This window comes from Salmo salar, chromosome 18 (assembly GCF_965601325.2).
Source record: "Salmo salar chromosome 18, fSalSal1, whole genome shotgun sequence".
NCBI lineage: Eukaryota > Metazoa > Chordata > Actinopteri > Salmoniformes > Salmonidae > Salmo > Salmo salar.
Genome location: NC_138308.1, coordinates 88,578,353 through 88,603,391, shown reverse-complemented (window position 1 = coordinate 88,603,391; position 25,039 = coordinate 88,578,353). Strand labels below are relative to the sequence as shown.

At 44.0% G+C, this 25,039-nt stretch overlaps 1 protein-coding gene across 1 annotated transcript; it reads left to right on the top strand.

The window, feature by feature from the left end:
- Positions 1 to 501: 501 nt before the first annotated feature.
- Positions 502 to 23,536, top strand: LOC106577923 (phosphatidylinositol-3-phosphate phosphatase MTMR1). Its single transcript, XM_014156386.3, has 16 exons — positions 502 to 2,953; positions 4,467 to 4,569; positions 6,988 to 7,063; positions 8,534 to 8,628; positions 9,617 to 9,724; positions 9,842 to 9,940; positions 11,655 to 11,738; positions 12,096 to 12,245; positions 12,340 to 12,528; positions 12,692 to 12,877; positions 19,879 to 20,037; positions 20,487 to 20,534; positions 20,628 to 20,720; positions 22,069 to 22,182; positions 22,334 to 22,510; positions 22,659 to 23,536. The coding sequence occupies exons 1-16, from the start codon at positions 2,823 to 2,825 to the stop codon at positions 22,830 to 22,832; spliced, it is 1,986 nt and encodes a 661-aa protein (XP_014011861.1). The 5' UTR covers positions 502 to 2,822; the 3' UTR covers positions 22,833 to 23,536.
- Positions 23,537 to 25,039: the final 1,503 nt, after the last annotated feature.

The following is a 25,039-nucleotide window of genomic DNA, read 5'->3' as shown; positions in this document are numbered from 1 at the left end:
TGACCTTCATAGGATGTCTCAGCCCTAAACTGACCTTGTCCCTTCATGGGATGTCTCAGCCCTAAACTGACCTTCATAGGATGTCTCAGCCCTAAACTGACCTTGTCCCTTCATGGGATGTCTCAGCCCTAAACTGACCTTCATAGGATGTCTCAGCCCTAAACTGACCTTGTCCCTTCATGGGATGTCTCAGCCCTAAACTGACCTTCATAGGATGTCTCAGCCCTAAACTGACCTTGTCCCTTCATGGGATGTCTCAGCCCTAAACTGACCTTCATAGGATGTCTCAGCCCTAAACTGACCTTGTCCCTTCATGGGATGTCTCGGCCCTAAACTGACCTTGTCCCTTCATGGGATGTCTCGGCCCTAAACTGACCTTGTCCCTTCATGGGATGTCTCAGCCCTAAACTGACCTTCATAGGATGTCTCAGCCCTAAACTGACCTTGTTCCTTCATGGGATGTCTCGGCCCTAAACTGACCTTGTTCCTTCATGGGATGTCTCGGCCCTAAACTGACCTTGTTCCTTCATAGGATGTCTCAGCCCTAAACTGACCTTCATAGGATGTCTCAGCCCTAAACTGACCTTGTCCCTTCATGGGATGTCTCGGCCCTAAACTGACCTTGTCCCTTCATGGGATGTCTCGGCCCTAAACTGACCTTGTCCCTTCATGGGATGTCTCAGCCCTAAACTGACCTTGTCCCTTCATGGAATGTCTCAGCCATAAACTGACCTTGTCCCTTCATGGGATGTCTCAGCCCTAAACTGACCTTGTCCCTTCATGGGATGTCTCAGCCCTAAACTGACCTTGTCCCTTCATGGGATGTCTCAGCCCTAAACTGACCTTGTCCCTTCATGGGATGTCTCAGCCCTAAACTGACCTTGTCCCTTCATAGGATGTCTCAGCCCTAAAATGACCTTCATGGGATGTCTCAGCCCTAAACTGACCTTGTCCCTTCATGGGATGTCTCAGCCCTAAGTATGACAATTGGTTACTTTTTTCAGCACTGTGTAGTGTTGGTCCCATGTAGCATGAGCTGAAATTAAAGATCCCAGAAATGTTCCAAATGCACAAAAAATTATATTTCTCAACAACAAAAATCACATTTGTTTACCCCATGCTAGTGAGCATTTCTCCTTTGCCAAGATAATCGATCCACCTGACATATCAAGAAGCTGATTAAACCGCATGATCATTACACAGGTGCACCTTGTGCTGGGGACAATAATAAAAGGCCACTGAAGTGTGCTGTTTTGTCACACACAATGCCACAGATGTCTGAAGTTTATAAGGGAGTGTGCAATTGGCATGCTGACTGCAGGAATGTCCACCAGAGCTTTTTCCAGAGAATTGAATGTTAATTTCTCTACCATAAGACGAGATCCTGCCGCCATCACCTCATGCTTCACCGTGATAATGCTCGGCCTCATGTCACAAGGATATGTACACAATTGCTGAAAGCTGAAAATGTCCCAGTTCTACCATGGTGTACATACCAGACATGTCACCCATTGAGCATGTTTGGGACGCTCTGGATCGACATGTACGACAGCGTGTTCCAGTTCCCATCAATATCCAGCAACTTTGCACAGCCATTGAGGAGTGGGACAACATTCCACAGATCACAATCAACAACCTGATCAACTCTATGTGAAGGAGATGTGTCACGCTGCATGAGACAAGTAGTGGTCACACCAGATACTGACTGGTTTTCTGATCCACACCCCTACCTTTTTTAAAGGTATCTGTGACCAACAGATGAATGTCTTTATTCCCAGTCATGTGAAATCCATAGATTAAGGCCTAATAAATTAATTTCATTTGACTGATTTCCCTATATGAACTAACTCAGTAAAACCTTTTGAAATGGTTGCATGGTGCATTTATATTTTTGTTCAGTATACTTTGTAGCTACATTTCAATGGGGCCTACCCTAGCTTCCTGGAGTCAGTTACAGGTAACCGACAAGAAAACATCAGGTGTCTTACTATGGTGCTGGGCCACCACAGCTTCAATGCACCTTGGCATAGATTCTACAAGTGTCTGGAACTCTTGGAGGGATGCGGACACCATTCTTCTCCAAAATATCCTAACATTTGGTGTTTTGTTGATGGTGGTGGAAAACCCGCTCTCATGCACCACTCCAGAATCTCCCATAAGTGTTCAACTGGGTTGAGTTCTGGAGACTGACACACCCTTTACATCCCCTATGCTCCTTTGAGACCCCTCTTTCAAAGTGGGCAGCTGGGCATTTTTAAACATGACCATAAGCATGATGGGATGTTAATTCCTTAATTAACTCAGGAACCACACCTATGTGGAGCCACCTGCTTTCGATATACGTTGTAGCCCTCATTTACTCAAATGTTTCTTTTATTTGGGCGGTTACATGTACCTCTTGTGACCGACATTTGCAGGCGCACTAACAATGTAATAACCATACCTATTTTATGGGAAGTAGGCCTAAAACAGTTCATACATCCTCAATCTAATGTTTTTTTATGGTGAAACTGGTTGATGGGGATGTGAGCTTCTAGCTCCAGAAATGCATTTTGGGTAATCTTCGTGGTTCGCGTGGGGGGGTGTTAAAGCGCTCGGCTTCTGCTTCCTTCTAGTAAATAAATAAACGCCTAATTTATCAGTTAATAACACAATCAGACTTGGCAGTGAGCGAACAACCGTATTCTGTCTCGTGCTGTGAGCTAATAGCTAACAAATTCTTAAACACGTCGCCGGCAACCCAGATCTGTTGACAATCGGAAAGGATTAGATTTGATCCATCATCTAACGAGAAGGAAACCGGGTTGAGTGGAGAGGGGAAAATGGAAAAGCAGTTGTTTGGAGGAGTTGCCGGTGGAGATGGCACTGCGCAGCCGGGAGTACCGAATCGAAACAAGCCTCGGACGTTGGCCACCTCTGGATCGAAACAGGATAGCGTGGAGACGTTGGACAGGTGATAGGTTATTTTGATATCGGTACACAACTGTTAGTAGCTATAATGTTAGGATCATTTACACTGGGCAGTGTAAATAGAAGAGCGAATGTCTCTTTCGTAGGCTGCAGCCTAGACCATTGTTTACCATATGTTGTTACAAAACAGTTACAATGTTACTACAATGTTATACTATTTGTGCATTGGCTGATGGGCGATGTCGTTGTCCGCATGCATTTACGGGACTTGTTTGACATATGTTGTTAGTGTAATTTTCAACGAGAAAGCGACGGTTTTTAATGTTTGCTTTCCAAAGCGTTGCACTGCTCTGCAACATGCATTCGATTATTGTCCGGTGAAACAAAGCAGTACATGAATCTCTAATATCCTCGTGTGTTTCAGCAATGAGCGCGCCAGATGGACGCGTCGGGATCTGTGCCAAGTGAACACGCCTCAGTTATAAAGCAGTGTCTTTGCCCAGCAGGAATCGGCCTAACCGCGACCTATTTTAGCCCAGAATGTTGCACGCAGGCTTATTTATTGTAACGTAACTACTGTGTCTGACTGTCAAGTCTAGCCTAGGTCTATGGTATCTCTCCAATAGGCTAATGATTTACAGTTGATAGTAAACATGTATATCGCTATCGTTCAATTCAAGGGGTTTTATTGGCATGGGAAACATATATGTTTACATTGCCAAAGCAAGTGAAATAATAATTAAATGAAAAGTAAACAGACAAAAGTACAAAAATAATAGACATTTCAAATGTCATATGTCTATAAACAGTGTTCTAACAATGTGCAAATAGTTAAACTACAAAAGGGAACATAAATACATTTGGGTTGTATTTACAAAGGTGTTTGTTCTTCACTGGTTGACCTTTTCTTGTGGCAACAGGTCACACATCTTGCTGCTGTGATGGCAAACTGTGGTATTTCACCCAGTAGATATGGGAGTTTATCAAAATCGGGTTTGTTTTCTAATTATTTGTGGATCTGTGTAATCTGAGGGAAATATGTTTCTCTAATATGGTCATACATTTGGCAGGAGGTTAGGAAGTGCAGCTCAGTTTTGTGGGCAGTGTGCACATAGCCTGTCTTCTCTTGAGAGCCAGGTCTGCCTACGGTGGCCTTTCTCAATAGCAAGGCTATGCTCACTGAGTCTGTACATAGTCAAAGCAGTCCTTAAGTTTGGGTCAGTCACAGTGGTCAGGTTTTCTGCCACTGTGTTCTCTCTGTTTAGGGCCAAATAGCATTCTAGTTTGATCCGTTTTTGTGTTAATTCTTTCCAATGTGTCAAGTAATTATTATCTTTTAGTTTTCTCATGATTTGGTTGGGTCTCCCTTGAACCCCCTGTCTCCCTGTCTGTCTCTCTGTCAGCATATCTGTGTCTGTCTGTCCCTCTCTTCTGCACTCTGTCTATTCCCCTGCCATGTCTCTCTCTTCCTCCTTCTCACTTTCTGTATATCCCCCGTCTCCCTCCTCCCTCCCCCGGCTCCTCCCTCCTTCCTCCCTCCTTCCTCCCTCCTCCAGTCCTACAGGTTCTCATGTAGAGTGGTGTAAGCAGCTGATAGCAGCCACCATCTCCAGCCAGATATCATCTGTACCTGCAGACACTGCATCCGGAGACTGCAAGGTGGGACACACACACACACAGGCATACAGTAACAGGTTTAGACACACAGTCATCACACAGTTGTGTTTTCTGACTGACAGGATTGGAGGAGGACAGATTTCCCAAGGGTGAGGTTAATTAACCACAGCTGCATCTGTGTGTGTGCTTATACACTTCAAGTAGCTGTGTAGAGCGGGATTTGGGTCGTAGTCTACATCACCTGACTCAGTCATCCCAGTCCTTCTTCTTCTACGTCACCTGACTCAGTCATGCCAGTCCTCCTTCTTCTACGTCACCTGACTCAGTCATGCCAGTCCTTCTTCTTCTACGTCACCTGACTCAGTCATGCCAGTCCTTCTTCTTCTACGTCACCTGACTCAGTCATGCCAGTCCTTCTTCTTCTACGTCACCTGACTCAGTCATGCCAGTCCTCCTTCTTCTACATCACCTGACTCAGTCATGCCAGTCCTCCTTCTTCTACATCACCTGACTCAGTCATGCCAGTCCTCCTTCTTCTACGTCACCTGACTCAGTCATGCCAGTCCTCCTTCTTCTACGTCACCTGACTCAGTCATGCCAGTCCTCCTTCTTCTACGTCACCTGACTCAGTCATGCCAGTCCTTCTTCTTCTACGTCACCTGACTCAGTCATGCCAGTCCTCCTTCTTCTACGTCACCTGACTCAGTCATGCCAGTCCTTCTTCTTCTACGTCACCTGACTCAGTCATGCCAGTCCTTCTTCTTCTACGTCACCTGACTCAGTCATGCCAGTCCTTCTTCTTCTACGTCACCTGACTCAGTCATGCCAGTCCTTCTTCTACGTCACCTGACTCAGTCATGCCAGTCCTCCTTCTTCTACGACACCTGACTCAGTCATGCCAGTCCTTCTTCTTCTACGTCACCTGACTCAGTCACTCTTTTGCTTCCATTCCAGTCTACACCAGGGTTTCCCAAACTCTGTCCAGGGCCCCACTGGGTACACGTTTAGTTTCTTGCCCCAGCACGACACAGCTGGTTGAAATAATCAAAGCTTGATGGTGAGTTGGATATTTGAATCAGCAGTGTAGTGCTAGGACAAAACCCAAAACGTGCACCCAGGGTTTGGGAAACCCTGGTCTAAAGCATTGTTTTACAGCGGTTTAGAGGTTTTATAGCTTTTGTATTCAGTGTGTCAATGCTTCTCTCACCACCTGTTGCAGCTTTGCCTCCTGGTGATGTTAGTGTCCACTAGGCTTATCTCTGTGTGTGTGTGTGTGTGTGTGTGTGTGTTTTGTCTGTAACCCACAGGTGTCCAAGCGGTCTGTTCTGAGTGTAAGATTTAAAGACTGTTGCTGCTTCCACCCGCCAAACGTCCATGAACCCATTTTAGTATTATCTTACTACTTGACAACCTGTCAAGGAGCGTGTGGAATACAGAGCTATGTAGAAAACCTTTTTTCCTATGTGATGACCTACTACTCTTCTGCTGTCTCAAGCTTTCAGCTAGTTCTTTGTGTGTTGTAGTTTGTAGGAGCTGCTGTTTTGTCTCTCTCCATGTCTCTCTTACTTTCAAGGCTACAGATACTCTGGTCTACAGACTTCAAGGTGTTACTTTAGCCTGTCTGCAACGTTGTGTAGCTTCGCTCCCTTCTGCGTTCCCTTCTTCACTTCCTGTTAGAACTCTACTGATTCTAACTATTCGAATTTGTCTACAAAGTTCTGCCACCCACACACGCCTCATATCCTGTCTCTGTAGAGGAGACATGACCTTTTGGGCCTCAAAGACCCTTTCATCAACTCTTCTGCCTTTTCTGCATTCTCGCTCTCTTTCTCTCACGTTCTCCCTCTCTCGCGCTCTAATTTTCTCTCCTTATTCTCTTTTCTTGTTCTCTTTCCTCCTTCACACTCAAGATAACTTGCAACTGTAACAGAATTAACTCTTCCTATTGCCCTCTGCTTCCACGTTTACCATGCCTCTCCCTGGTTCAGGACTCTATGGAAGGGGGACATATTTACCAGGGCAACAGTGACTCTGAACTTCCCGCTAATGGTTTGGCAAGTCTCTCGCTTCTATCCCTCCATCCCTCTCTCCTGCCCCTTATGATATATGCTAATTAGCAGACGATTTTATCTAAAGAGACATAGTCATGCGTGCAAACATTTTATGTATGTGTGGCTCAAGCTGCAATCAAACCCACGATTCATGCTTGAGCCACATAGGGCCTTATGCCGCCTCTGACAGAGCTATAGACAAGGGAGAAGGAACAATCTCTCCATTTCCTCTTTGATCCCTCTCTCCCACTTACCCCCTTCGTTTCACTCTCCCAGTGCCTACCCCTCTCTTTGGCTTTCACCTCTGTTAGCTGTAGGTCTGTGGCAGTGAGAAATGGTTCTGCTTAGGACGGGAGGTTCTGTTTAAAAAAGTTCTAGATCTGTTCCTTATTGTGGTTCTATGTTCTAGCCTCCTAGAGACGGAACCAAGCAGGTCCAGACGGATGAGGTTCCACTGGTACCGGGAGAGACCATCAAGGCTGTGGGTTAGTAGCACTAGGGTCTCTGTCTTCAGTCCCTCTCGGTCTCTCTCTCTCTCGGTCTCTCTCGGTCTCTCTCGGTCTCTCTCTCTCTCGGTCTCTCTCGGTCTCTCTCTCTCTCGGTCTCTCGGTCTCTCTCGGTCTCTCGGTCTCTCTCGGTCTCTCGGTCTCTCTCGGTCTCGGTCTCTCTCGGTCTCTCGGTCTCTCTCGGTCTCTCTCTCTCTCTCTCTCGGTCTCTCTCTCTCGGTCTCTCTCTCTCGGTCTCTCTCTCTCGGTCTCTCTCTCTCGGTCTCTCTCTCTCGGTCTCTCTCTCTCGGTCTCTCTCTCTCGGTCTCTCTCTCGGTCTCTCTCTCTTTCTCTCTCTCTCGGTCTCTCTCTCGGTCTCTGTCTCGGTCTCTGTCTCTCTCTCGGTCTCTGTCTCTCTCTCGGTCTCTGTCTCTCTCTCGGTCTCTGTCTCTCTCTCGGTCTCTGTCTCTCTCTCGGTCTCTGTCTCTCTCTCGGTCTCTGTCTCTCTCTCGGTCTCTGTCTCTCTCTCGGTCTGTCTCTCTCTCGGTCGGTCTCTCTCTCGGTCTCTCTCTCGGTCGGTCTCTCTCTCGGTCTCTCTCTCTCTCGGTCTCTCTCTCTCTCTCGGTCTCTTTCTCTCTCGGTCTCGGTCTCTCTCTCTCTCTAGGTCTCTCTCTCTCTCTCGGTCTCTCTCTCTCGGTCTCTCTCGGTCTCTCTCGGTCTCTCTCTCTCTCTCGGTCTCTCTCGGTCTCTCTCTCTCGGTCTCTCTCTCTCTCTCGGTCGGTCTCTCTCTCGGTCTCTCTGTCCCTCTCTCTCTCTCTCGGTCTCTCTCTCTCTCTCTCTCGGTCTCTCTCTCTCTCGGTCTCTCTCTCTCTCGGTCTCTCTCGGTCTCTCTCTCTCTCGGTCTCTCTCTCTCTCGGTCTCTCTCTCTCTCGGTCTCTCTCTCTCTCGGTCTCTCTCGGTCTCTCTCTCTCTCGGTCTCTCTCGGTCTCGGTCTCTCTCTCTCTCGGTCTCGGTCTCTGTCTCTCTCTCTCGGTCTCTCTCTCGGTCTCTCTCTCGGTCTCTCTCTCGGTCTCTCTCTCGGTCTCTCTCTCTCTCTCTCGGTCTCTCTCGGTCTCTCTCTCTCGGTCTCTCTCTCTCTCGGTCGGTCTCTCTCTCGGTCTCTCTGTCCCTCTCTCTCTCTCTCTCTCGGTCTCTCTCTCTCTCTCGGTCCCTCTCTCTCTCGGTCCCGCTCTCCCTCCCTCTGTGTGTCTCTCTCTCTCTGTCCAGATCTTTGTCTCCATTTGACTTCTTTACCTGTTTTCTCTCATTTTCTGTTTTCCTCTCTTTCTTCAGCCTAGTACGAGAGCAGCTGTAGTTGTTGACATGTTTTTAGACTTTCCTAGTTTGTTTCACGTGAAGAGCGACATCACTCTGTTTCCTGTTCTCCCACTTAACACTGTTGTGTATTTATTGGTTTGTTTGTCCCCTCAGCCAAGGATGTGATGTACATCTGTCCCTTCACGGGTTTGGTGACCGGAACCCTCACCAGCACCAACTATAAACTATACTTTATCAGTCTGGAGCGGGTAAGAGTACACACACACAGAGACTCACGCACACACACACACACATTTCAAGCTTGACCCTTGTTAGTTCACCCAACTCTTTATTTAAAACTTTTATATGTAAAGTTCCTCATCCCATTTCGTCTAATCCCTGTCCCGTTTCGTCTAATCCCTGTCCCGTTTCCGTCTCATCCCTGTCCCGTTTCCGTCTTATCCCTGTCCCGTTTCCGTCTAATCCCTGTCCCATTTCCGTCTAATCCCTGTCCCATTTCGTCTAATCCCTGTCCCATTTCCGTCTAAACCCTGTCCCATTTCCGTCTAATCCCTGTCCCATTTCCGTCTAATCACTGTCCCATTTCCATCTAATCCCTGTCCCATTTCCGTCTAATCCCTGTCCCATTTCCGTCTAATCCCTGTCCCATTTCCGTCACACCCTGTCCCATTTCCGTCACACCCTGTCCCATTTCCGTCTAAACCCTGTCCCATTTCCGTCTAATCACTGTCCCATTTCCATCTAATCCCTGTCCCATTTCCGTCTAATCCCTGTCCCATTTCCGTCTAATCCCTGTCCCATTTCCGTCTAAACCCTGTCCCATTTCCGTCTAATCCCTGTCCCATTTCCGTCTAAACCCTGTCCCATTTCCGTCTAATCACTGTCCCATTTCCATCTAATCCCTGTCCCATTTCCGTCTAATCCCTGTCCCATTTCCGTCTAATCCCTGTCCCATTTCCGTCTAATCCCTGTCCCATTTCCGTCTAAACCCTGTCCCATTTCCGTCTAAACCCTGTCCCACTTCCGTCTAAACCCTGTCCCATTTCCGTCTAATCCCTGTCCCATTTCCGTCTAATCCCTGTCCCATTTCCGTCTAATCCCTGTCCCATTTCCGTCTTATCCCTGTCCCATTTCCGTCTAAACCCTGTCCCATTTCCGTCTAATCCCTGTCCCATTTCCGTCTAATCCCTGTCCCATTTCCGTCTAATCCCTGTCTGATTCCCGTCATATTCCCAGGATACTCCGTTCATCCTGGATGTGAACCTGGGAGCGATCAGCCGTCTAGAGAGCATCAGTGTTCAGAGTCATGGAGAGAACACAAGGGGCATGGAGATAGTCTGTAAGGTGAACGTTACATTGCACTGAAATATATCATCTATAGCATCAGTATACATCATGTTTTATGGGTTGTGCAAATTGTCCTGTCAGTTATACATTTGTAATGAAACCTCTCTCCATCAGGACATGCGTAGTCCCAGGTTTGCCTATAAGGAGGATGCCAGCCAACCAGAGATAGTGGAGGTTCTAGCCAAACACACCTTCCCCCTATCAAACGACCTGGTGAGACCTATACATCACTCTCCTGGCAGCCTGATAGGTGCAGAGATGTCACTCAACCAGAATGGGGTGGGAGTTAACCTCTCTTGGGTATGTGGGACGTGACTGTCCCACCTGCGGGACACACTATTCAACAGCCAGTGAAATAGCAGGGCGCCAAATTCAAAACGACAAAAATCTCATAATTCAGATTTCTCAAACATAGAACTATTATAACCCATTTTAAAGATAAGATTCTCGTTAATCCAACCACATTGTCTGATTTCAAAAAGGCTTTACGGAGAAAGCATAGCATTAGATTATGTTAGCACATCACCTTGACAAGAAAAACCACACAGCCATTTTCCAAGCAAGGAGAGGCGTCACAAAAAACAGAAATGCAGCTAAAATTAAGCACTAACCTTTGATCTTCATCAGATGGCACTCATAGGACTTCATGTTACACAATACATGTATGTTTTGCTCGATAAAGTTCATATTTATATAAAAAAGAAAACATTTTACATTGGCCTGTAATGTTCAGAAATGTTTTTCCTTAAAAAACTTCCGGTGAATGAGCACATCAATTTATATAAATACTCATCATAAACGTTGATAAAATATTAAACTGTTATTCAAAGAATTATAGATAAACATCTCCTTAATGCAACCGCTGTGTCAGATTTAAAAAAAGCTTCACGGGGAAAGCACACGTTGCAATAATCTGAGTACGGCGCTCAGAAAACATCAGGCAATACAGACACCCACCATTTTGGAGTCATCTAAAAATATTAAATAGCATTATAAATATTCACTTACCTTTGATGATCTTCATCAGAATGCACTCCCAGGAATTCCCAGGTCCACAATAAATGTTGTTTTGTTCGATAAAGTCCATCATTTATGTCCAAATACCTCCTTTTTGTTTGCGCGTTCAGTAAGCTACTCCAAATGTAGGAAGCGCGCCGAACATTTCACGACGAAAAGTCAAAATAAGTTGTATTTACGTTCGTAGAAACATGTCAAACGATGTATAGCATCAATCTTCAGGGCTTTTTTTAACATAAATCTTCAATAATTTTCCAACCGGACGATTCCAATGTCTTCAGAAATGTAATGGAACACAGCTACCTCTCACGTGAACGCGCCACTGAAGTCATACTATTTTCTGAGTCACCAACTTCCCGGCCTTCTCGTTCGCTCTCTGTTCACTGTAGAAGCCTGAAACAACTTTCTAAAGACTGTTGACATCTAGTGGAAGCCTTAGGAAGTGCAAAATGAACCCTTAGTCACTGTATACTGTAAAGGCAATCATTTGAAAAAACTACAACCCTCAGATTTCCCACTTCCTGGTTGGATTCTTCTCAGGTTTTTGCCTGCCATATGAGTTCTGTTATACTCACAGACATCATTCAAACAGTTTTAGAAACTTCAGAGTGTTTTCTATCCAAATCTACTAATAATATGCATATCCTACCTTCTGGGCCCGAGTACCAGGCAGTTTAATTTGGGCACTCTTTTCATCCAGAATTCCAAATGCTGCCCCCTACTCTAGTGAAGTTAAAGATCCCAGCAGCCCACTCAAAATGGGGCAGGCTCTTAATTAGAATTTATATATTGAATGTTGGTTTGTTCGGAAAACTATCACTCGAGGGGGGATCATAACATGGGGTGGAGTCTTAGAATCCTTGCTGGTTGATCAGTTGACTCTCACTCTCCCTGGCCTATCCCATTGCAGCCCCTGTTTGCCTTCCTGTATAAGGAGGAGTTTCCTGTGGATGGGTGGAAGGTGTATGACCCGATGGCAGAGTACAAGAGACAGGTAACCATGGAAGTTAGTACTTTAGATTGTAAACATGTACTGAACATTAGCTGATAGACATGTTCACTTAGATAAGGCAAAGTTGTAGTTTCACTCAAGACCGAAAGGTTTATATCAGTGAGATTAGCATGTGTCTAGATGCATTTAATCACTCCTACTCACTCATCTCCCACTAGTTCTGTATACTGGGGTAGTTCAGCAGGTGTGTCGAAAGCCTTACTCTGATTCATCCACACTCCCACAATCCTTTGAGGTTAATGTGCATTGATTCTTGAAGTCTTTGAAATGTTTCATGTAAGACTAGCTTATATGAACTGTTCTTCACTCCATTTAGCAGTGTTCCTGTTCCCCCCCCAGGGTCTCCCCAATGAGAGTTGGACCATCAGTAAGATGAACAGTAGTTATGAGCTGTGTGACACCTACCCTGCCCTGGTCGTCATCCCCACCAGCATCGAGGACGACGACCTCAAACGAGTGGTGGCCTTTAGGGCTAGGCACCGCATACCGGTATGCATCTCTCTCTCTCTGGGAAAATTACAGTGAAAGTTGCCTCCAAAGTTACCAGGCTAAATCAGTGAGGATGGTACTTAAACCCCCTTAGGTGTTATCATGGATCCACCCAGAGAGCCAGGCCACTATAGTCCGTAGCAGTCAGCCTTTAGTGGGACCCTCTGACCGGCGCTGTAAGGAGGATGAGAGATACCTCCAGACCATCATGGATGCCAACGCTCAGTCTCACAAACTCACCATCTTTGACGCCCGACAGAGCAGCGTGGCAGACAACAACAAGGTATAGTTGTTAAATCAAGGAGCTGCATCGCTGTGTTAAGCTGCTTTCACCACTTCTTCTCCTTTTTCACTCTACTTATTTCCCTTCCTTCCTACCTCCTTCCTACTACCTCCTTCCTACCACCCCTCCCTCCCTCCTTCCCAACTCCCTTCCTCTCTCCCAGGCTAAGGATGGTGGTTATGAGAGTGAGAGTTTCTATCCCAATGTAGAACTCAACTTCCTGGAGATCCCCAACATCCACGTGATGAGAGAGTCACTGAGGAAACTGAAGGAAGTGGTCTACCCTAGTATAGATGAGGCTCGCTGGCACTCTGCAGTCGACCAGACACACTGGCTAGAGTTCATACGGGTAAGGAGGACTCTGTCTTTTCTCTGTTTTGCTCTCTCTATTTTGCACACACTCACTATGATAATGGTGCTGGAGGGAATGGCTGCCATTTTACAGGCTCTTAATCAACTGTGCTGTTCTTTTTGGGGATTTTCTTCCGCATTGTTTGTAACTCATTTTGTACATTAAGTTGCTGCTACCGTCTCTTATGACCGAAAAGAGCTTCTGGACATCAGAACAGTGATTACTCACCTCGAACTGGACAAATATTTTTTCTTTAATTAGTCCGATGCGAAGGATATACTACTTTGTCGAGACAAGGCCCAAATCCCTGTCATCCACATGAAGAAAAGACTGGGAAGGAGGAGGAGGGCAGCGTGCCTTGTAAGAATTTGCGGACGAGCAGGTAAACCACCACTACCCTCTGTATTATTGGCCAACAAACTGGACGATCTACGATTAAGACTATCCTACCAACGGGACATTAAAAACTGTAATATCTTATGTTTCACCGAGACGTGGCTGAACGACGACACGGATAATATAGAGCTGGCTGGTTTCTCCGTGCGTCGGCAGGACAGAGCAGCTACATCTGGTAAAGCAAGGTGCGGGGGTGTGTCTATTGGTCAATAACTGCTGATGCGCGATGTCTAATATAAAAGATGTCTCGAAGTATTGCTCACCTGCAGTGGTGGAAAAAAATACTCAAGGTATCTTTAATTTTACTCAAGTATGATAATTAACAGAAAATGACTCAAGTGAAAGTTACCCAGTAAAATACTACTTGAATAAAAGTCAAAGTATCTGGTTTTAAATATACTTAAGTACAGTGGTGGAAAAAGTAGTCAATGTCATACTTGAGTAAAAGTAAATGCTATACATCAAATTCCTTATTTTAAGCAAACCAGATGGCACAATTTTCATATTATTTTTTATTTCAGACAGACGGGGGCACACTCCAACACTGACATCCTTTACAAACACAGTATTTGTGTTTCGTGAGTCCGCCAGATCAGAGGCCGTATGGATGACAAAGCATTATATTGATAGGTGCCATAATTCTGTCCTGCTTTAGCATTATAAATGTAACGAGTACTTTTAGATGTCGGAAAATGTATGGAGTTAAAAAGTACATTATTTTCTTTAGGAGTGAAGTGGAGTAAAAGTGGTAAAATATAAATAGTAAAGTAACCACAAAAAACGACTTTAGTACTTAAAAGTACTTTACACCACTACTTGCCTGAGGTAGAATACCTCATGATAAGCTGTAGGCAACACTATCTACCAAGAGTTCTCATCTATATTTTTCTTAGCCTTCTATTTACCACTACAAATCGATGCTGGCACTAAGACCGCACTCAACCAACTCTATAAGGCCATAAGCAAACAAGAAAATGCTCATCCAGAAGCAGCACTCCTAGTGGCCGGGGACTTTAATGCAGGCAAACTTAAATCCATTTGACCTCATTTCTACCAGCATGTCACATGTGCAACCAGAGGGGAAAAAAGTCTAGACCACCTTTACTCCACACCGAGACGCATACATTTGGCAATGACCATAATTCTATCCTCCTGATACCTGTTTACAAGCAAAAACTGAAGCAGTGACTCGCTCAATACGGAAGTGGTCAGATGACGCGAATTCTGCGCTACAGGACTGTTTTGCTAGCACAGACTGGAATATGTTCCGGGATTCATCCAATGGCATTGAGGAGTATACCCCCTCAGTCACCGGCTTCATCAATACATTTTGGGGGCTCCCGAGTGGTGCAGCGGTCTAAGGCACTGCATCTCAGTGCTAGAGGCGTCACTACAGACCCTGGTTTGTTTCCAGGCTGTATCACAACCGGCCGTAATTGGGAGTCCCATAAGGCGGCGCACAATTGGCCCAGGGTCGTTAGGGTTTGGCCGGGGTAGGCCGTCATTGTAAATAAGAATTTGTTCTTAACCTCTCTAGGGAAGGTGGGACGAAATCGTCCCACCTACGTAACAGCCAGTGGAATCCTGTGGCGCGTTATTCAAATACCTTAGAAATGCATTACTTCAATTTCTCAAACATATGACTATTTTACACCATTTTAAAGACAAGACTCTCGTTAATCTAACCACACTGTACGATTTCAAAAAGGCTTTACAACGAAAGCAAAACATTAGATTATGTCAGCAGAGTACCCAGCCAGAAATAATCAGACACCCATTTTTCAAGCTAGCATATAATGTCACATAAACCCAAACCACAGCTAAATGCAGCACTAACCTTTGATGATCTTCATTAGATGACAATCCTAGGACATTATGTTATACAATACATGCATGTTTTGTTCAATCAAGTTCATATTTATATCAAAAAACAGCTTTTTACATTAGCATGTGACGTTCAGAACTAGCATACCCCCCGCAAACTTCCGGTGAATTTACTAAATTACTCACGATAAACGTTCACAAAAAAACATAACAATTATTTTAAGAATTATAGATACAGAACTCCTCTATGCACTCGCTATGTCCGATTTTAAAATAGCTTTTCGGTGAAAGCACATTTTGCAATATTCTGAGTAGATAGCCCGGCATCACAGGGCTAGCTATTTAGACACCCACCAAAGTCAGATTTACTATAAGAAAAATGTTATTACCTTTGCTGTTCTTCGTCAGAATGCACTCCCAGGACTTCTACTTCAATAACAAATGTTGGTTTGGTTCAAAATAATCCATAGTTATGTTCAAATATCCAAGAGTCAAGAAGCCCAAGGAATGGTCAGAGAGGGCACTTCCTGTACAGAATCTTCTCAGGTTTTTGCCTGCCATATGAGTTCTGTTATACTCACAGACACCATTCAAACAGTTTTAGAAACTTTAGGGTGTTTTCTATCCAAAGCCAATAATTATATGCATATTCTAGTTTCTGGGCAGTAATGATAACCAGATTAAATCGGGTACGTTTTTTATCCGGCCATGCAAATACTGCCCCCTACCCTCAACAGGTTAACTGACTTGCCTAGTTAAATAAAAATAAGTGCATCAACGACGTCATCCCCACAGTGACCGTACGTACATAGCCCAACCAGAAGCCATGGATTACAGGCAACATCCGCACCGAGCTAAAGCCTAGAGCTTCCGCGTTCAAGGAGTGGGACACTAATCCGGACGCTAATAAGAAATCCCGCTATGGCCTCAGACAAACCATCAAACAGGCCAAATGTCAATACAGGACTAAGATTAAATCCTACTACGTCGGCTCTGATGATTGTTGGATGTGGCAGGGCTTGAAAACTAAGCACGACTCCAACACCAAGTTTGCTGACGACACAACAGTGGTAGGCCTGATCACCGACAATGATGAGACAGCCTATAGGAGGTCAGAGACGACAACAACCTCTCCCTCACTGTGAGTAAGACAAGGGAGCTGATCGTGGACTACAGGAATAGGAGGGCCGAACAGGCCCCCATTGACAGGGCGGAAGTGGAGCGGGTCGAGAGTTTCACATTCCCCATGTCCACATCACCAACTAATTGTCATAGTCCAAACACACTAAGGCAGTTGTGAAGAGGGCACGACAGCACATTTTCCCCCTCAGGAGACTGAAAAGATTTGCCATAGGTCCCCAGATCCTCAAAAAGTTATACGCTGCACCATTGAGAGCATCCTGTCTGGTTGCATCACCGCCTGGTATGGCAACTGCTCGGCATCCTGCTTCAACGTCAACTTGTAAGGCGCTACAGAGGACAATGCGTACGGCCCAGTACATCATTAGGACCAAGCTTCCTGACATCCAGGACCTACAGTTGAAGCAGGAAGTTTACATAAACTTATGTTGGAGTCATTAAAACTCATTTTTCAACCACCCCACAAATTTCTTGTTAACAAACTATAGTTTTGGCAAGTCGGTTAGGACATCTACAGTTGTGGCCAAAAGTTTTGAGAATGACACAAATATTAATTTCCACAATGTTTGCTGCTTCAGTGTCTTTAGATATTTTTGTCAAATGTTACTATGGAATACTGAAGTATAATTACAAGCATTTCATACGTGTCAAAGGCTTTTATTGAGAATTACATGAAGTTGATGCAAAGAGTCAATATTTGCAGTGCTTACCCTTCTTTTTCAAGACCTCTGCAATCCGCCCTGGCATGCTGTCAAAAAAACTTCTGGGCCAAATCCTGACTGATGGCAGCCCATTGTTGCATAATCAATGATTGGAGTTTGTCAGAATTTGTGGGGTTTTGTTTGTCCACCCGTCTCTTGAGGATTGACCACAAGTTCTCAATCCCTGTACCTTTTGCAGAATATCAGTCTATCCCTGATGTTTTTCCTGGAGAGAAGTGGCTTCTTTGCTACCCTTCTTGACACTAGGCCATCCTCCAAAAGTCTTCGCCTCACTGTGGGTGCAGATGCACTCACACCTGCCTGCTGCCATTCCTGAGCGAGCTCTGTACTGGTGGTGCCCCAATCCCGCAGCTGAATCAACTTTAGGAGACGGTCCTGGTGCTTGCTGGACTTTCTTGGTCGCCCTGAAGCCGCCTTCACAACAATTGAACCACTCCCCTTGAAGTTCTTGATGATCCGATAAATGGTTGATCTCGGTGCAATCTTACTGGCAGCAATATCCTTCCCTGTGAAGTCCTTTTTGTGCAAAGCAATGATGATGGCACGTGTTTCCTTGCAGGTAACCGTGGTCGACAGAGGAAGAACAATAATTCCAAGCACCACCCACTTTTTGAAGCTTCCAGTCTGTTATTTGAACTCAATCAGCATGACAGAGTGATCTCCAGCCTTGTCCTCGTCAACACTCACACCTGTGTTAACGAGAGAATAACTGACATGTCAGCTGGTCCTTTTGTGGCAGGGCTGAAATGCAGTGGAAATGTTTTTGGGGGATTCAGTTCATTTGCATGGCAAAGAGGGACTTTGCAATCAGTTGCAATTCATCTGATCACTCTTCATAACATTCTGGAGTATATCCAAATTGCCATCATACAAACTGAGGCAGCAGACTTTGTGAAAATTAATATTTGTGTCATTCTCAAAACCTTTGGCCATGACTGTAGTTTGTGCATGACACAAGTCATTTTTCCAACAATTGTTTACAGACAGATTATTTCACTTATCATTCACTGTATCACAATTTCAGTGGGTCAGAAGTTTATATACACTAAGTTGACTGTGCCTTCAAACAGTGTGGAAAATTACAGAAAATGATGTCATGGCTTTAGAAGCTTCTGATAGGCTAATTGACATCATTTGAGTCAATTGGAGGTGTACCTGTGGATGTATTTCAAGGCCTACCTTCAAACTCCCTCCCTCTTCACTTGACATCATGGGAAAATCAAAAGAAATCAGCCAAGACCAGCCAAAATTGTAGACCTCAAGTCTGGTTCTTCCTTGGAAGCAATTTCCAAACGCCTGAAGGTACCATGTTCATCTGTACCAACAATAGTACGCAAGTATAAACACCATGGGACCACGCAGCCATCATACCGCTCAGGAAGGAGACGCGTTCTGTCTCCTAGAGATGAATGTACTTTGACGCGAAAAGTGCAAAACAATCCCAGAACAACAGCAAAGGCCCTTGTGAAGATGCTGGAGGAAACAGGTACGAAAGTATCTACAGTTGAAGTCGGAAGTTTACATACACCTTAGTCAAATACATTTAAACTCAGTTTTTCACAATTCCTGACATTTACTTCTAGTAAAAAATTCCCTGTCTTAGGTCAGTCACAATCACCACTTTATTTTAAGAATGTGAAATTTCAGAATAATAGTAGAGAGAATGATTGATTTATTTCAGATTTTATTTCTTTCATCACATTCCCAGTGGGTCAGAAGTTGTGGGGGTTCTTTGCTGCAGGAGGGACTGGGGCACTTCACAAAATAGATGGCATCATGAGGGAGGAAAATTATGTGGATATATTGAAACATCTCAAGACATCAGTCAGGAAGTTAAAGCTTGGTTGCAAATGGGTCTTCCAAATGGACAATGACCTCAAGCATACTGCCAAAGTTGTGGCAAAATGGCTTAAGGACAACAAAGTCAAGGTATTTGAGTGGCCATCACAAAGCCCTGACCTCAGCCTATAGAAAATGTGTGGGCAGAACTGAAAAAGCGTGTGCGGGCAAGGAGGCCTACAAACCTGACTCAGATACACCAGCTCTGTCAGGAGGAATGGGCCAAAATTCACCCAACTTATTGTTGGAAGCTTGTGGAAGGCTACCCGAAACGTTTGACCCAAGTTAAACAATTTAAAGGCAATGCTACCAAATATTAATTGAGTGTATGTAAACTTCTGACCCACTGGGAATGTGATGAAAGAAATACAAGCTGAAATAAATCACTCTCTACTATTATTTTGACATTTCACATTAAAATAAAGTGGTGATCCTAACTGACCGAAGACAGGGAATTTTTACTAGGATTAAATGCCTGGAATTGTTCAAAACTGAGTTTAAATGTATTTGGCTAAGGTGAAATGTAAACTTCTGACTTCAACTGTATATACTAGGCAGTGGCAGAGGAAGGCCCCAAAAATTGTCAAAGACTCCAAACACCCAAGTCAGACTGTTCTCTCTGCTACCGCACAGCAAGTGGTACCGAAGCGCAAAGTCTAGGTCCAAAAAGCTTCTTAACAGCTTCTACCCCCAAGCCATAAGACTGCTGAACATCTAATCAAATGGCCACCCAGACTATTTACATTGACCCCCCCCCCCCCCCCTCCCCCACACTTTACACTGCTGCTACTTGCTGTTTATTACCTATGCATAATCACCGGTACCCCTTGTATAGAGCTCGTTATTGTTATGTAATTTTCTTGTTACTTTTAGATTTAATTTTTTTTTTAACTTTAGGTTATTTAGTAAATATTTTCTTAACTATATTTCTTGAACTGCATTGTTGGTTAAGGGCTTGTAAGTAAGCAACCTGTTGTATTCTGCGCATGTGAAAATAACATTTGATTTGACACACACACATGTATACACAAGGGGTGGTCCATTGATCAGGCTTACTGTCACTAAATCTCGCCCTAGCTGCTCCTGGCGGGTGCGGTGCGTATAGCTGACAAGCTGGAGTCTGGTAAGACCTCTGTGATGGTCCACTGTAGTGATGGGTGGGACCGCACGACCCAGCTCACCTCTCTGGCCATGCTGATGCTGGACAGCCACTACCGCACCCTGAGGGGATTCCAGGTGGGTAGGAGGGATGGATCAAGGGAGAGGGGAAAGAGAAGGGGTAAAGGCTGCCTGTGGACAATTGTCGCAGTGACGGCTTGAACATTCTACAGTCGTCCGACATCAAAATTATCCTCGTCATTTTGAAAAGTATAAACACAAAAACGACATCAACAGCCTGGTGGACCAAAGGGCATACCTGTTGTATTTTAACACAAATAAACCGTTTTCCAAAAAAAAATCGTTTGTCAATCTAGCAAACAAGGCACCCAAATAAACTTTCTAAACAATGTGTTGGTTAGTTTCTAGTTTGTTAGCTAGATAATAATGGCCAGAGCCTAGCTGACATCATAACTTCAGCTACTTTTGCTACAAGAAGAAAAATCTCAAGATCACTATAACTTGTTGGTGAGGAAGGGAGGTTTCTGTCGTCAGTTCTGTAAAGCATAAGAGCTGTGTCTCCTCAGGTACTGCTGGAGAAGGAGTGGATCAGCTTCGGACACAAGTTTGCTGCGGTGAGGATTGTGTGTGTTTATATGGTTTCCTGTGGTTTTTTTATACAGATGTGTGAGGGGCTCTTTGTGTGTAATAACCTGTGTTTTTTTCAGCGTGTGGGTCATGGGGATGAGAACCATGCCAACTCGGAGAGATCGCCTCTTTTTATCCAGTTTATAGACTGTGTCTGGCAGATGAACAGACAGGTGAGTGTCAACCTGCCACACACACACAGTACATGCTAGAGGTCGACCGATTAATCGGAATGGCCGATTTAATTAGGGCCGATTTCAAGTTTTCATAACAATCGGTTATCGGCATTTTTGGACACCGATCATGGCCGATTACATTGCACTCCACGAGGAAACTGCGTGGCAGGCTGACTACCTGTTATGCGAGTGCAGCAAGGAGCCAAGGTAAGGTGCTAGCTAGCATTAAACGTATCATATAAAAAACAATCAATCTTAACATAATCACTAGTTAACTACACATGGTTGATGATATTACTAGTTTATCTAGCTTGTCCTGCATCGCATATAATCGATGCGGTGCCTGTTAATTTATCATTGAATCACAGCCTACTTCGCCAAACGGGTGATTTAACAAGCGCATTTGCGAAAAAAGCACTGTCGTTGCTCCAATGTACCTAACCATAAACATCAACGCCTTTCTTAAAATCAATACACAAGTATACATTTTTAAACCTGCATATTTAGTTAATATTGCCTGCTAACATGAATTTCTTATAACTAGGAAAATTGCGTCACTTCTCTTGCCTTCTGTGCAACAGAGTCAGGGTCTATGCAGCAGTTTGGGCCGCCTGGCTCGTTGGGAACACTTTCTTCCTAACAAAGACAGCCAACTTCACCAAACGGGGGATGATTTAACAAAAGCGCATTTGTGAAAAAAGCACAATCGAGCACATAACTGCGTTAGCCAGCAGCTCTTCGCAATGCTTCAAGCATTGCGCTGTTTGACTTCAAGCCTATCAACTCCCGAGATTAGGCTGGCAATACTAAAGTATGTTTTAGAACATCCAATAGTCAAAGGTATATGAAATACAAATGGTATAGAGAGAAATAGTTCTATAATTCCTATAACTACAACCTAAAACTTCTTACCTGGGAATGTTGAAGAATCATGTTAAAAGGAACCACCAGCTTTCATATGTTCTGAGCAAGGAACTTAAACGTTAGCTTTTTTACATGGCACATATTGCACTTTCTTCTCCAACACTTTGTTTTTGCATTATTTAAACCAAATTGAACATGTTTCATTATTTATTTGAGACTAAATTGATTTTATTGATGTATTATATTAAGTTCAAATAAGTGTTCATGCTTCATTCAGTATTGTTGTAATTGTCATTATTACAAATATATAAAAATCGGCCGATTTAATCGGTATCTGATTTTTTTGGTCCTCCAATAATCGGTCGACCTCTAGTACATGCATGTACACACATCTGATGAGATTTCCCTGCTACACACAAACATGCGCACACACACACAATCGTTTAGTTAGACTTTTTTCTTTCTGTCTATTTGTTCCTAGTTCCCTGCAGCGTTTGAGTTTAATGAGTTGTTCCTGATAACCATTCTGGACCACCTCTATAGTTGTCTATTTGGTACGTTCCTCTATGACAGCGAACAGGAGAGAGTGGCCAAGGTACGGACCTTTTCTTTGCTGACGGGGGTGGGAGGTTGGGTCACCTAGTCACAATGAGTTAAAGTTTTCATCTGGTCTCTTACTGTAAAGCTATGTGTGGAATGTTGATAAACTCATGCCTGTCTCTCTTTCGCTCCCTCCTCCTCAACAGGAAGTCCAGACAAAGACAGTCTCTCTGTGGTCCTATATCAACAGTCAACCAGAGGACTTCACCAACCCGTTCTATGTGGACTATGAGCACCAGGTCTTGTACCCTCTAGCTAGCGTCAGACACCTGGAGCTGTGGACTGGGTACTACGTACGATGGAACCCCCGTATGAGGCCGCAGGTAGGGGTGGGTTGTGGAGGGGGTGCTGGTGTGTTTTGTGAAGGAAGACAGACCTGTGTGTTGGTTTACAGCTTGTTCTGCACGTGTGTGTCTATCTGCATGTGTATGCGTACATCTTTCTAACTCTGCATCTCTCTCTCCTCATCAGATGCCGGTGCACCAGAACCTGAAGGAGTTGTTGTTCCTGAGAGCAGAATTGCAGAGGAAGGTAGAGGAGTTGGAGAGAGAAGCATCTTCATCACGCGGCTCTCTCTCGTCTTCATCAGAACACACATCATCACCCTCACACAGCGGGGGCACGCCCCTTCACACCATTGTTTAATACAGTACACACACCATTGTCTAACACACACCTGAATGCAGTACCCAACACAGAACTGAACACACACTTAACCACTTGTTTGTTCGTCTTCGTATTCCTGAACCAGTTTTTCACCTCGTGTTTTTATCATAAAGAACTAGAAAGAGTTTAACTTGAGAAAATAGGTACACGTTTGTAACAGTGTCATTCTTTTTTTTGTATTTATATAAGGGAAAAGAAATGAGGTAAATTGTTGAAAAAGTATTGAGAAAAAAGCACCATAGTATTTGGTGTGTATTTTAACATAGAACATGTAAATATGAATAGATTGAACTTACACATTTCTACCTAAAGTATACTCTTTACAATGGACGACAGTTTCCAATATTAGAAATGTTGAATTCATAGACGACGTGTTGAAATATCAAGTGCACTTTTTTAAACACATTCGAGTAAGCATGTATTGAAGCATGTTATATCAAGTGGATCATTAAGGATACGTCCCAAATGGTACCCTATTTAGCCTGATCAAAAGCTGTGCACTATGTAGGGTGGCATAGAGAGAGCTCTTATTTAGGCTATGTACTACTTAACCTTATCCAGCTGTGCCATAACTGGTACTATAATGTGTCCTATTCCTGTCTGTCCCTTTTAATGTACCCTGTTGTGTGTTCCTATCAACATGTTCCATTCAGTCTGTGCACTTTAAAAAAATGTCATCTTTGCCTTTCTATTCAATGTGTATTTTTTACTTATCCACACTGTTATTGGTCATAGGCTGTGTTTACACAGGCAGCCCAATTCTGATCTTTTGCTCAGTTATTGACAAAAATCTGATCTGATGAATTAGTGGAACAGATTTAGAATTAGACTGCCTGTGTTAATGCAACCATGTTTTTTTGTTTTTTTCCCCGTGTGATTTTCTTCTGGTCTGCTGATGTCAAATCCGTTGTTTTGTGTTTGAACCTTTTACCCAGTGGTACTTTTGTATTAGATTGTGCATTTCTACTGGTGTTTTTACCAGGGGTGAAACTTTCACTGGGGACAGACATGTATCCCCCCATATTATCAAATTGCATTTTTGTCCCCCCCAGTTTTATCATTTGAATGTGATACAAAATGAGAGTGCTTTAGGACCATGCGGACGCCTCTGTTTGAAGTGTTTATCTGAATGGATAACAAAATGTAGATCTCTAGTACCAGTCAAAAGTTTGGACACCAACTCATTCAAGGGTTTGTCTTTATTTGTACTATTTTCTACATTGTAGAATAATAGTGAAGACAAACTATGAAGTAACACATATGGAATCATGTAGTAACCAAAAAAGTGTTAAACAAATCAAAATAGATTTGAGATTCTTCAAAGTAGCTACCCTTTGCCTTGATGACAGATTTGCACACTCTTGGCATTCTCTCAACCAGCTTCATGAGGTAGTCACCTGGAACCCTAACCCTTGTTACAAGTTAATGTGTGGAATTTTTTTCCTTCTTAATGCATTTGTGACAAGGTAGGGCTGGTATACAGAAAATAGCACTATTTGGTAAAAGACCAGCTCAAATAAGTAAAGAGAAACAACAATCCAGCATAACTTTAAGACATGGAGGTCAGTCAAGAACTTTGAAAGTTTCTTCAATTGCAGTCGCAAAAACCATCAAGCGCCATGATGAAACTGGCTCTCATGAGGACCGCCACAGGAAAGGAAGACCCAGAGTTAACTTTGCTGCAGAGGATAAGTTCATTAGAGTTACCAGCCTCAGAAATTGCAGCCCAAATAAATGCTTCAGAGTTCAAGTAACAGACACATCTCAACATCAACTGTTCAGAGGAGACGTGAATCAGGCCTTCATGGTCAAATTGCTGCAAAGAAACCACTACTAAAGGACAACAATAAGAAGACTTTCTTGGACCAAGAAACATGAGCAATGGACATTAAACCAGTGGAAATCTGTCCTTTGGTCTGATGAGTCCAAATGTGAGATTTTTGGTTCCAACCGCCTTGTCTTTGTTAGACGCAGAGTAGGTGAACAGATGATCTCTGCATGTGTGGTTCCCACCGTGAAGCATGGAGGAGTGATGGTGTGGGGATGCTTTGCTGGTGACATTGATTTATTTAGAATTCAAGGCACACTTAACCAGCATGGCTACCACAGCATTCTGCAGCAATACGCCATTCCATCTGGTTTGCGCTTAGTGGGAATATCATTTGTTCTTCAACAGGACAATGACC

Coding starts and splice junctions, on each gene's coding strand:
- LOC106577923 (XM_014156386.3), top strand. CDS start 2,823: ATGGAAAAGCAGTTGTTTGGAGGAGTTGCCGGTGGAGATGGCACTGCG. Junction 2,954..4,466: donor AGCGTGGAGACGTTGGACAG/GTGATAGGTTAT, acceptor TCCCTCCTCCAG/TCCTACAGGTTCTCATGTAG. Junction 7,064..8,533: donor AGAGACCATCAAGGCTGTGG/GTTAGTAGCACT, acceptor TTGTCCCCTCAG/CCAAGGATGTGATGTACATC.